This window comes from Silurus meridionalis, chromosome 8 (assembly GCF_014805685.1).
Source record: "Silurus meridionalis isolate SWU-2019-XX chromosome 8, ASM1480568v1, whole genome shotgun sequence".
NCBI lineage: Eukaryota > Metazoa > Chordata > Actinopteri > Siluriformes > Siluridae > Silurus > Silurus meridionalis.
The window spans coordinates 23,317,682-23,332,085 of NC_060891.1; the positions used below are offsets into that span (position 1 = coordinate 23,317,682).

The 14,404-nt window shown below is 37.7% G+C and overlaps 1 protein-coding gene across 6 annotated transcripts in view; it reads left to right on the forward strand.

Moving 5' to 3' along the window:
* chrm3a (cholinergic receptor, muscarinic 3a) overlaps positions 1-10,065 on the forward strand; it is a 170,262-nt gene extending 160,197 nt beyond the window's left edge. For all 6 annotated transcript variants that reach the window (XM_046855641.1, XM_046855639.1, XM_046855640.1 and 3 more), the window contains one exon: positions 7,911-10,065. In XM_046855641.1, the coding sequence (XP_046711597.1) occupies positions 7,930-9,732 (1,803 nt within the window). In that variant the 5' untranslated portion in view covers positions 7,911-7,929 and the 3' untranslated portion in view covers positions 9,733-10,065. The remainder of the gene's footprint in view (positions 1-7,910) is intronic.
* Positions 10,066-14,404: the final 4,339 nt, after the last annotated feature.

Sequence of the window (14,404 nt, forward strand, 5' to 3'; positions counted from 1 at the left end):
AGGGCTCACCCACACTCTTGCTGTTCCGGACAGAGTTCCCACAGTGTCCCATTTGCGGATCAGGGCGTCTTTTCTCGCCGCCCGCCCGTCTCTTTTACTCTTTAGCCCCTGCCAGAGCTCCTTCGCAGAAGGGCATGCCTTTTATCTTAGCATTCGACTGCACTCGGTCATCGTTCGTAGACCCTTACGCTCTCCTCTGCTTGGTGTGGCTTTCTTCTCTTTGTTGCCGGAGTGAAACAGAGCGCAATGATCAGTCTCATCAGCTACATGTGTAGTCTCACCGATCGTTTTGTCCGGTTCCGCCCTTCACTCGTGAACCGCTGCCAAAGTCTTATTATGAACTTTAGTAACGATAATATAAAAAATATATATATTTTATAATTTCTATTTTTAGAATTGTATATAATTTGTGCACTTGCAGTTACACCGTAATCTGAAAACTAACTCCACTCCCGGAATTTGACCTACCTTATAAAGTTATACCTATACTATATACCTATGCTATCTAGAAGAAACTCATTAAATCACATTGAATTTCTTTTCAATCTTTCCATTTTTCAGAACAAGAAATCACTTTTTCCACATAAACAACATTCAACAAATGATACATTTGGTCATATACCTAATAAAATGTTTATAACTGAGAAAAATCCTTGTATGTTGTTTATCGTAGAATTGATGCTGTCATGGCAGGACATGAAATCATTTTATAACAATGCATCATCACAATTCATGATTAAAACAATGTTATTCAATATATTTTAAAAAAGTTGTTTTTTTAGGAGCATATTCACAGAGAAATAAAAATGAGTTCTAACAACATGACAATAATAACCATGTTGCGTATGTAAATCTATGCAGGATTAATTAGAGAAAGTTTCATTTGCATTTATATCTTTTGGTGAAGGTGAAGAAAAAAAGAAACCCAGCAGTCAGCTTGCACAGACTGTGGTATGTCTTATTTTACAGAACCACACTATTGACCTGGAGTTTCCTGCTTTAAATCGTTCATTACATAACGAGATATGGATTCTCCAGACAGGAGCCAACATGCAAAAATTCCGGTCTAATCAATATACATCACAGTTGCACAGACATTCGAACACAATCACACTAAGCAGCAAAAAACAGCAAGGCGACGTGTTATCCACGTGGTGCAGACCTCGCTCGATCCTGGCTCGCAGCGTTTCATGTCAGGATGATCCAGACGCACAGTCTCTGTAGTCGGGTAATGTACCATATGTTGCTTTGGACAAGAAAAAAAACAAATGTGAATATGTGAAGCTGGGAACATTACCAAGTTGGCACAATGAGATACGGATTTTACACCTAAATAAATAGAATTAACTGTTATTGTTCACAAGCGGAAGAAAAGGTGTGAGACCAAACATATGTAGCTTGGTATTCGTCAAGTTTCGTTTTCTATTCCAAACCAAATAACAGTATTATTTTTTTGACTGCTATATAAAAAGCGACTCAGCTGACACACTATAACAACATGCCTACCAGTTATAACGAACTACCAGTCAATCAGCAAACTTACTGATCCAGACTGCTGTCTAGATGTATTTATTATTTAATATTCTCAAATCCGGTTCCCTGGTGGTCTAGTGGTTAGGATGCGGCACTCTCACCGCTGCGGCCCGGGTTTGATCCCCGGTCAGGGAACCAACCCCAGCCATTAGGGTTGCACAAGCCAGTGCACTCTTAGTGCCGGTCCGAAGCCTGGATAAATGGGGAGGGTTGCGTTAGGAAGGGCATCCAGCATAAAAACATGCCAAATCAAACATGCGGATCATGAATACGGATGATCCGCTGTGGCAACCCCTAATGGGAGAAGCCGAAAGAAAGTTATTTTATTTACTATTCTTAAATCCATGGTTGCGCATCATTTCTTCTTTCTGCAAGTTTGCTGGGAAGTTTGGGAGGTGCTAGCTCAGTGGTTTGGGCATTGGACTCTGGAATCACAAGTTCAAATCCCAGCACCAGCAAGCTGCCACTTCTTTGCCCTTGTGCAAGGACCCTTAACCCTTAACTGCTTGAGTTGCAAGTTGCTCTGGATAAGGGCATCTGCTAAATGTTGTAAATGTGACTGATAGAAGTTTGACACATCAGGTCATGACTTCTTTAGAAAACACCACGAATGTACAATGATGGCTTTACAAAGAATAAATCACTTACATTAAATAATAATAATAATAATAATAATATTAATATGTGCCTATAATAATGCCTGGTTTGTGGCATTGAGTTTTGAAGGCATATCCGGTCGCTCTCCATATTTGCACCAGGTCTCTGAAGAACTTTTGCTTCTGGAAAGTATATTGCAACATGGCTTTAGATAGAATATATCAACTACATAAAAAAAAAAAAAAAAAAAAAGGTGCTGCTTGGTTTGTGGCATTGAGTCTCGGTGGCATTTCTGGGTTGCCGTCCATACAGTATTTGCACCAGGTCTCTGAAGATCTTTTGCCTCTGGAAAGTATATTGTGACTAAATGACAGAAGATTGCTGTAACTTCGGTGACAAAATACGTCCAATGTTTGATAAGTGTTAGCTCAGTGGTCATAGTATTTAAAGGCTGATTAGAAGGTCATGAGTTCAAATCCACTGGATAAGGGTGTTTGGCAAATGGCATAAATGCAGTATGATTAAAAATTAGTTCACCTGAACTCTGTCCTTCATGTTTTTTTTAGCAGTCTAATTGGTTAGAAGATGATGTTCGAACTTATTTTGGTGTTTTTATTAAAAAGCTTTACTTTTCTACAGCTTTTGGAAGCTCAGCTCATGCTTTTCTGCTCAGCATGTTTGTAAAGATGGGTTATTTGAGTTATGTACCGTATTTTTTGAACTATAAACCGCTACTTTTTTCCTACAATTTAAACCCCGCGGCTTAATTATTAATTATGCCTTAATTATGAATTTTTCCTGGGTTTTTCCCGGTTTCACAAACTTCAAGCCAAAAAACTGAGTGACATAACATTAGACTAATGAAATTTCCGAACGGAAACGAAAAAACCTCACCTCACCTGTGTTCTGAGCTGCACGGCATCGGGAGAAAAAACGCACGACGATGCCAAAAGAAAAACTCCCGAGAGAAATAGTTGTGAAAGGAAGGAGGAAGACAGTGAACAATGACTTTCTTGGTAGGCTACTGTTTAGATACAAGCCGTTGTAACGCGTTGAGTCTGGGTGAAGGGAGAGCTCGCTAACTCCAGTTGCAACAGAAATCATATAAGCACAGACAGGTTTCCAAAACTCGTGCTTTTTTATTTTTCTTGGCAACAGCATTATGGGTTAGTCAAAGAAACTTAGAAATGAGCATCAGAAAATAATAAGGACATAATCCTCGTCCTTGCACACATGCAGTAATACCGGAAAAATGCAATGCCAAAATACAGGCATTATTAATGTTAAAAATACAAATATTTGTAAAATTCAGTGTGTGCGGCTTATAGATGGGTGTGCTTTATAGTCTGGAAATTATGGTAGCCTTCTTGTCAGCTTGTCTGTTTATTCACCGGTCATTCAACAAGCCACCTAAACTAGGGATATTTGCTTGGTTGGTTGTTACACTGTGTGTAAGAAAATTCAGAAGACTCTACCATGCTATTGTCAAATCACTCCCCATCTCCCCTCCAGTGTGTGATGCATCCTGTATGATTTGGTGACATGACTGGCTGAATTGATAGTGTTATGTTAACAAAGGACAGGTGCACAAGGTGTTGCTAATAAAGTGGTCACCCAGTACATACTCCAGTTTTTTAAAGTCTTTTGTACAGATGTCAGTGTTAATTTGTACAATGAAATGCTTAAATAAGGCTGCAGGCAAAATTCAGCAAATATTAAAGATTAAACAATATTAACCAGTAAAGTGAAGAGGAATAGTAATAATGAGTATTATGTAATAGTAATAATGAATATGAACTCATACACTCAAACAAACACACACACACACACACACACACACACACACCTAGCAGGTGCTTAAATCAGCATCTGTGCTTTTCTGATGTTTATGCTGTGTGCACACATAAATATGTGTGTATGTGTGAGTGTTTGAGTGTGTGTATGAGTGCATGTGTTCGGTCCACATCACAAATGGTTACCATAGCAACCCCAGCACAACCACCCATGGAATTCCAACTCTGATTAAACTCTCACATCCAGGATCACCCAGGAAACACCGCTCCTGGCTTTTTCCCTCTTCACAAACTGTCTCACTTCTTTCCTGTCTGTGTATATTTCTTTATCTAGCTCCTCTCTTTATTCTTTCTCTCGTTGTCTCTCTGTCTGTCTATGTTGCTCTCTCTTTCTATCCCCATCTCCCTATCCTTCTCTCTGAACAACCTGTCTCTCTGTCTTCCCTTCTGTTACTTTCTTAATCTTTCGGTTTTTTAGCCTGTCCCTTTTTTCTTTTCTTTTCTTTCATTTTCTTTTCTTTCTGCACATTCACATGTTGGTTGTGTGTGTGTGTGTGTGTGTGTGTGTGTGTGTGTGTGTGTTTGTGTGTGTGTGTGTGTATGTGTGTGTGTTCACAATTGTAATCTAAAGTGTCGATAGTCCCCTGACACCCCTGGCTTCCTTTCATATTTTTCCTTTGTGATTGACCCTCTTTAAGAGAGAGAGAGAGAGAGAGAGAGAGAGGCCTGTGAGAACCTGAAAGATAGAGTGAGTAAACAGAGATGAGCAAACACACCTTCACTGGAAGGCCATCACTCTGAGGTCATCTATTTCCCATCCAAGCCATAAAACACTGTTCACTGCCTATAATTCACCCACAACGCTCTCAGTGTTAGTGAACACAGTGCTGATAAGATCACTGCTGCCACACACACACACACACACACACACACACACACACACATTCTCACACATATACTTTGTCATATATACTGTACACAGACATACACTTATTTATATCAGTAGCTTAACATAAAGAAAACACACACACACACACACACACACACACTCCTTATAGCATCACACATATGCACATTCATTCATTCTCACATACACGCATTTAATCAGTCACATATTTAAACACATACATTTATACTTTTATTTATTTACTTATACTGACATGCATACATACACACCCACCTACTACTTATACCTTTACACATGCTCAGTAACTCACTCACTCATTCCTACACACACACACACACACACACACACAGAGGTCACTGCTAGAAATAGCAATGCCAGGAATCATGAATCAGGTGTGCTGTATTAGTCATTACTCCCCTGGATCGCCCCCCAAACCCAGGGTTCCCGAACTTCACACAAACATCATAACATACCAGACATGTAACGATTGTACACAATAAAACACTTGGGGGACCTGCTGTTATATCAGTTTTATGATTGTTATACAGCCTGCCTAATTCTTCTATTAGCACAGTGATTTTTTATTGAGTGTTTAAGTTGAGGGTTCATTTTTATAAAAAATGAAAATAAAAAAACAACAACTGTGCATTTAATGTTGAGTAAATTTCCTTTGGTCACCCTAATTCAAAGCCTTACAGAGTCGCTCACTCACTCGCTTTTTTTCCTCTCTGTTAAAAAAGCATGAAAATCTTTCCAGTGAAAAAAAAATGTGTAAATTCAAATGAAATTATATGAACCAAAGTTTGTGGACACATTACTATAAGATTCGAATTTGCTTTTTGAGCATCCTTCACACAAAATGTTCCACTAGATTTTGGAGTGTCTTTCTGGAGATTTGTGCTCATTCAATCACAAGGGTGGTAATAAAGTCAGGTACTGATGAAGGTGAAGAGGTCTGGGGTGCAGTCAGTGTTCAAATTCATCCCAAAGGTGTTCAGTAGAGTTCAGATCAGAGCTCTATAGCAGACCAATCAAGATCTTCCAGCCAAACCCATATAAAGCATATCTTCATGGAGCTGCTTTGTGTACAGGGAATCATCATGCTGAAACGGGTTTGGGTCTCCTAGTTCAAGTGAAAGGAAGTTTGGAAAACGCAAATAAAAACTTAAATTTGTAGATAAATTTGCTACTCAAAAAGCAATCAGCACTGCCATCAGAGCTATCATGATAGGAAATGAAATATGAAATATTTTTCCCTGCACACACACACACACACACACACACACACACACACACACACACACTCACACACACACAACTGCCTAATTCTCAAGCATACGAATGGAACAGCGCTGATAGGGCTGTCTGTCAAATGTCTAAAATGTTAATTAAGATATAACAATTAATTTTACTTTGATAAAAACTCGTGATTGGTCCAGAATGTCTGAGACCAAACTGTTTGACTGTTGACTGTTTAAATCTTCAATAAAGTATGAAATACAGACCACCATGAACGAGTCCACAGGGCAATATTGCCCTCTAGTGGCTGTAAGTGACTGTTGGTCTGTGTGTATAATCCATCTATGTAAATTCCTTACTGACGTTATGCTTTATAATTATTTGCAAGCATTTTTTAAATACCAATTCTGGGTGGTCCATACAAATGTTTCCATATCCATGCATATTACAAGTAAAATATAACTAATATATTTCATGGTATTTCTTAGTTTACATTCAGGGAAGTGTGAGGTAAGGTTTATACTGTATACTATGCTCTATGTGTCAAGTCAAGTGGCTCAATTGGTTTTTTAACCATATACAGTACAGTTTACTATCAAATGAAGCAACATAAAGGGATAATTGGGAAATTAACATTTACGTGCCACAGAGCAGATAATTTAACTGCCTAATTCCTTTTATGGGAGGAAATTTCACTACTTATCGAAATAGCTAGTCTACTGAAGGGGAAATGGGCACAGGACCTGAAAGAAATATCTGGTAGTGAATACTTTTGCTCTATTCCTAATTTATCCCGGGAAAATTTGGAATGTGAACACAATTTTGTAAGCAAATAGAAAACAAATGAGTGGGATTGTAGTCTCTTTGGTATTTGAGGTTCTGTATTTCTAAGTTTTGTATTGGAGAGCCTTGAATCTGCTCTGTTACATTATAATAAGATGATGGGGAGAAATAATTACATTCAAAGATCTCAGTCTACTATTGGTAGCTGGTTTAAATTCATAATTATTAATATCATTCACCTTTGGGAACAGTAGCTTAGTGGTTAATAGGCTTGAGGTTAAATCCTGGCACCACCAACCTGCCGATGCCGGACCCTTGAGCAAGACCAACTTAACAACTTAACTACTAAGTTGTAAGTCTCTTTGGAAAAAGGTGTCTGCCAACTGCCATAAATGTAATGTTATTATTGTGAGGTTATATTTCACACTTCAAATTCCTTTTTCCTGAAATGTCCAAAAATCCATTTTTTTTCTTATCTTATTAAATGGTAACATTATATGGTTGGGAACATATAATAATGCATGAAATATTGTGCTGAGTCAGTGTCATAAATGAGATGTTCCTGCAGTATAAATGCTTGTTCCGAGGATACGCTTAATGTCATAAATTTCAAGGAAATTAATATGAGGAGCCCATTCAGATAGATTTGCGAAGCTGGAAACAGTGATGAGAGGAAGTCATATTAGTGTATGAGGAACAGTAGGAGTGTAAGAAGAATTTTCCAGGTGTTCAACACTTCTATTTAAAGTTTAGGAGGAACCTGAAAAAACTAGCTTTTTTTATATAAAGTAGCAGTCAGAAAATCTGCCTTTTGAAAGGCCAGTTCAGTGAAGAGGAAATGACACAGGATGTGAAAGAATTTCATTTTTTTAATAGTGTATACATTTTTGCTCTTAGGCGCAAAAGCCATAAGCCTTAGACTTGTAAGCCAATAAAAAACCAAATGATTCGGATTGTGGTCACTGCTCCATTCAGTCTGATTTATTTAACTAGTGCTGATAGGGATTTCTTTAAAGTAGCACTTTATTCATCCCTGTTTTCTTTCTTTTCTTCTTTAGAATATGCCTGGACTGCATAATGGATTCCAACAGCACAGAGCCTGGTCAATACTTGCACATTGGCAGTCTGGGGCCACCAGTTTACTCACAATCCTCTCCATGGCCACTACTTCAGAGCATGGCTGACACCAACACCTCGTTGCTGCAGAGCTTTCTGAACGTCAGCAGTGTTCATGTGGTCAACAGTAGTGAAGGAGGACTGGAGAGCAAGTACGACCCTTTAGGTGGCCATTCGTTGTGGCAGGTCATTCTCATTGTCCTGTTCACAGGATTGCTGTCCCTTATCACCATCATCGGCAACATCCTAGTCATCGTCTCATTCAAAGTCAACCGGCAGCTCAAGTCTGTCAACAATTACTTCCTGCTCAGTCTGGCCTTTGCTGACCTCATCATAGGGGTCATTTCTATGAACCTTTACACAGCATATATTGTGATGGGGCAGTGGGCCATGGGAAACTGGGCGTGCGATTTCTGGTTGGCAATCGACTATGTAGCCAGCAATGCTTCGGTCATGAATCTGCTGGTGATCAGCTTTGACCGGTACTTCTCTATTACACGCCCACTGTCATATCGCGCCAAACGTACTACCAAGCGGGCAGTTATGATGATTGGACTAGCGTGGCTAGTATCTTTGATCCTCTGGGCACCGGCCATCTTGTTTTGGCAGTACTTCGTGGGTGAGAGGACAGTTCCACCTGACAAGTGTTACATCCAGTTTCTCTCTGAGCCAATTATTACGTTTTGTACAGCTATGGCAGCTTTTTATTTTCCTGTCACCATTATGAGTGTCCTATATTGGAGGATTTATAAAGAGACTGAAAACCGCTCCCGAGAACTTGCAGGACTTCAAGGCTCGGGAGGACGTCTAGGGGCAGCAGACCGGCCTCATTTCCGTATCTCTGCCTCACGGGCGAGCTCTAAAAGCTGCCACAGCTCCGAGCTGAACCAGTCCGCACATAGACAAAGGTCCTTGCTAGGACTTCCAGGTCACTGTTGGAAGTGGAGGTCTGCTGGTACAGCTGGGACAAAAGGTAAAAATGAGGTGGACCAGAGTAGCTGTGACAGCTGGAACAACAACGACACTGCTGATCATTCTGGCTCATCTGATGATGAGGAGAGTGCACCACCTACAACACGTGCTATCTTCTCTATCGTTCTGAGTCTACCAGGCATGCGGGCAGCTGTGAACTCCCAAATCAAGTCTTCTGAGGAATTGGGCACTTCCGAGGAAGACCCACTACAAGGAACAGCAGAAAGCAGCACTAAGAATGACATGAGTCTTTCATGTTCTGTCAGAAACGGCAAAAGGCGCTTTGCGGATAACATTGGCAACGTGCAGTCCGTGTCTGCCGTTCAGGTGACAGGCACAAGCATCGATCAAACCCATACTAGCGCCAACAAATCTGCCTCCACTCCTATATCTTTTAAAGAGGCAGCACTGGCTAAGCGTTTTGTCTCACGCGCAAGGACGCAGATCACTAAACGTAAACGCATGTCACTAGTGAAAGAAAAGAAAGCTGCACAGACTCTCAGTGCTATTCTTTTCGCTTTCATCATAACTTGGACACCTTACAACATTATGGTGCTCGTCAACACGTTCTGTAACGGTTGCATCCCGGAATCCCTGTGGGCACTTGGCTACTGGCTGTGCTATGTTAACAGCACGGTTAACCCAATGTGCTATGCTCTGTGCAACAAGACGTTCCGCACCACATTCAAAATGATCCTGCTATGTCGATGGAACGAGAAGAAAAGCAAGCAAAGCTTTCAGCAAAAAGAGTCTGTCCGTTTACACAGAAGTATCCCCGGGGACTCCACGTAGCATAACCAGCCTGAAAACTATGCTAACATGGAGGAAATACTACAAATGAAGTCACACTGAGTCTGTCGACTCAGATTTTAAACCAAAACTTTGGGTTTGGCTTCGAATCTTGATTTTACTATGAGATCTTTGCTTTTCTGTGAGAACGTTTTAGAAAGAAGAAATAAACCTGGAGTCAAACGCTAACAATGACCATGAACTCAGTATCTATCGGTCAATAAAGTAACTATTTGTTTTTGGATCCATTTCAGTGAACTGCATGAGTATTTCAGGGATGGAATTTGACTGTTTCTGTATTCATTCATAAAAAATAAAGAACAATTTTATGTGTAACTCAAGTTGAAGGGATTTATCTGTATGTAGATTTTGGCTGTTTTTAGTGCACTTGTGAAAGAAGGTCTTGCAACATCGTAAGATCTCGGTGTATTAATGTTCTTGTGTAAACTGTAAATCGCAATTGAAAAAGAGGGTCGAATTTTCAATTTCCTCAGAAACCTAACTCTGGTAGGTTGTTGAGCGTGAATATTGTTTACACGACAGGTATTTCTCTAGCTGTTATTTCTTTGTTTGTTTTTTTGCCATTTCATTAATTTTGTTCCTTGTGCGGTAAACAAACAACCACAAAGTACATACTGGGGTAATTATTTTTAAAATCCTAATATCTTTCTTATGTATGGGTGATGACATCATTTAAATGCAGTTGATTATACTGATTATGAGAATGTGGGTCCAGCTGTTGCTTTGGTTCGTTGTGAAACTATCTGCTTACTATTTTTGGTAGTCATCCTGCCAGTTTATATATATATATAAATATCCTGGTTATTCCACATGAATAGTTCTTAAATCCAGTGTAGCTCTTGCTATGTGTTTGTGTTGCTATGTAAGGTTTTAATCTCATTAGTGCACAGACTAAATAAATAATATAATATATTAATGATTTCCATTTAGGTTAGTTAGAAAGGCAGGTCAGCTTTACTGGTTATAATTTCATCTCGGAAACTCAAAAAAAATTAAATTAAATTAAATTAAAAAAAAGAGTACTGCAGTGCCCCCTATTGGACATCGGTGAGTAATGCTTTGCTAATTTTTCACTAGAATTGCTGAAGAACAGTATTGTTTTTCCTCTAATCCCTAAAACTACACTTGTTTAACATTCACCCCAATGCAGTTAATGAACCAACCCATGTTTGCTGTCCAAAGATTTTGCTTTGGACAACAAAAAAAGCTACATGCAAAACTTTAATTTGTTGGTTTGATTGGAAAGTCAAGCCTTCAATAAATTAAACGCTCTTTCCTTCTTGTTGCTATATTATTTTTTTGTATCTATTTTAACTTTTTAGTTCATTGTTTTAGGTTGTGTAATTAATTCTTTTTTTTTATTGCAAACAATGTTGTAAATTGTAAACAATAATATAAAGTATATATGTAGTGATTCTCTGGTATCCTCTTATAGTTAATAAAGCAAAAATGCAACTTGTCATCTTTTGAAACTGAGAAAGCACAATCTCCTCTGTCCTAAAAAAAAAATTCCAGTTACAGAAAAACAGTTACAGCTTTAATTCTGACTGTTACTAAGCACTGACGCTGGAGACTCCTTTCACAAATGTAAATAAACTTGTCATTACAAAAAATCTTAACAATGTTTTCTCTTTTTTAATTATTCAGTTATTAGACCATATTTGTTTGATTTTGTCTCATATCTCCCACCCGAGGCCCTGTGAATTAGCTGTACCTATTGAAACAATTTTCTCCTTTATTATGGACAATTGCCTTCTATCCTATCAACTTGTTAGATGAACTTGTTCTAGCAGCACTTGTGTACATTTTTCTTTATTGGATGTAAAAACTGGTGTATTGCTGGCATTTTAGAATGAATCAAGCTGATTATGTAAGGTTTTTTTTCCCCTCAGAATAAAATCCACATTTTGAGATTAAGCCCAAAGCCTAGTGTTATTCATATGTGTGAAATATTAGTGTGGAATCAGTGAATCTGTTTGTGTGTGTGTGTGTGTGTGTGTGTGTGTGTGTTTGTGTGTGTGTGTGTGTGTTTGTGTGTGTGTGTTTGTGTGTGTGTGTGTGTGTGTGTGTGTGTGTGTGTGTGTGTGTGTGTGTGTGTGTGTTTGTGTGGGTGTGTGTGTATGAAAAATCTTTATTTTCAAGCTGCTGTAATAGAAGAGACCATGTGATGTGAAGCTTTCCTTCATGTGACCAAAGAACAAGATCACTAAAAGGGGCATCACAAAGACTTTTTGTGTTTAGATTCCATTTGTCCCACAAGGTCTTGTTCTCGTCTTTCTTTCTTTCCCTGAAGTGAAGGTATGGGCTTTCAGTCGGCTATCTAAAACTGTGAGTTGGTCTTGTTTTATTCCCTATAGGTTTATATATACACAGACAGACAGACAGACAGACAGATACATAGATAGATAGATAGATAGATAGATAGATAGATAGATAGATAGATAGATAGATAGATAGATAGATAGATAGATAGATAGATAGATAGATAGATTAACAGAAGTTAATTAGGCTTAAATTAGTTAAAGCTTAAATGTTTCTAATTATTGAACATGAATGTCAAGCTGTTTCAGAATATTAGTAAGATATGTTATATCTATGTGCTTAGTGCTGTCATGTATGTATGGCAGGTGATACACTGCGATTATCGTTTAGACCTTTAATGGAAAAGCATGAAAAAGTTTTTAAAAACAGTCAGGCATCATGTCAACATGATATCACTAGTGTCCATTCAATTAAAATAAATATAATGATAATTTTCTGAATGTTGCAGGTATTTTTTATACATTTATGTATGTATACACTAAATTCTAAATTCTGATTGGTCAAAAGGTGTTGATTTATTGTTTTATAACAGCAGCTTTGGTATTACTTTACATCCGCAAAATAAACTGCTATATCAATGCACATGCTCTGGTATATATTTATTTCTATATTTGCTTCAAGAGATTGCAGACATTGTGTATGACAGATTGTGTATTGTTTAAAATGAATACTAGACTGGATGAAGAAAGATTTTTAGTACAGGTTGTTTTTATTTTTTAATTATGTATTTATTTGTTTATTTTTAATGAGGGAAAGACTGGTCACAGGAACTAATTTGCTTTACAATATTAAATGAACATATGCTACAAAGCTAAAGAGAAATCCTCCATTATTATATAGGTTTCTATTCCTTACACACTCTGTTCCCGTTTTTGCCTTCGAGGAGACACTTTAAACATCCACGGCCGAGCAAAAATGTGTAACAATTCTCATTCGTTCCAACTACCATCAACATTTTCAAAGCTGAGTCGGTAATATAAGGGTGTCGATGTGTAATCCAATGCTATGTACATATGGGATGTGTTTGACATTTTAATGTAAATGTGTTATACAGTTAATTTATTTTTACTTGTGTTTTTTTTTTTTTTATGTTTTTTGTGAGGTTTTGTTTGTATTGCTTGGTGAAGCCAAAGGCAAATTTAGAAAATTATAGTAAAAGTAGCTAACTAACAAACATACACATACAATATATATATATATATATATATATATATATATATATATATATATATATATATATATATATAGTTTTTTATTATAAAAAATAAATTACTGTGGTAAAGAAGTATAAAATTTTCCAGAATGTGTGATTCTAATCGAAACTATTATTATCACACTACCACATTGTTGCTTAATTTCCTATAACAACACATCCCTTATATGTTTACTTCATTAAATGTTATGACACTACAGATGGACTACTGTGAAACCTCTTAGCTTTTTTAAGCCAAAAGGCAAAGCATGTATTACTCATTGATAAACACTTTTGTATTTACAAGCCACATTTAATCATGTAATGGTGTAGTATTTGACATGGGTATTATTCATAGGTATGATGTCTGCATTAAACAAATTGCCAAGTTATACAAGCAACCTAATATGCTCACATGATGTGCACACACACACACACACACACACACACACACACACACAAACTCATGAGCCATAAAATCCTTCCTAACCTTCCTAATTTTAGAGCCCAGCACAAATTACCAAACATTACAAACTTCATGTCTATGTATAGCCTCAATTTCTATTCAGTCTTTTCACCAGTTTTGTCTGGCTCTCTGCATTAAAATTTGTGTTTGAATGGAATCAAGACCAGCATGAATGAGGTTTTCTGACTTTCGCATGGGGCTTTCATATGCCATTCATGTGACTTGCTCTTGTTTTTGTTTCAAAGGAAACGACAGATAAACCCAGGCATTACAGTCTCCACTGGATTTCATTTTCCTTTGTCCTCAAGGATTGTGTTTCGGAAAAGCGTTTCTCAGGTCGGTGTTAATCTTCAATGACACCTCTGTAAAAAGCAGAGAGGAATTAAAGTGTCACTGTACGTTAGTAATACTGTAATAATATGAAACGGGGTGGTTTTTACATATTACATTTTACAATATATTTTCCTCTTCATATAACAGACAGACAGACAGACAGACAGACAGACAGACAGACAGACAGATAGATAGATAGATAGATAGATAGATAGATAGATAGATAGATAGAGAAATAGAGAGATAGAGCAAATAAATATAAAGGCTATGGCAGTGTAAAGATGTGGGGGAGCTGGTAAACAAGTACACTAAGAATATTCCCCGACCAGGCATAACTTTAT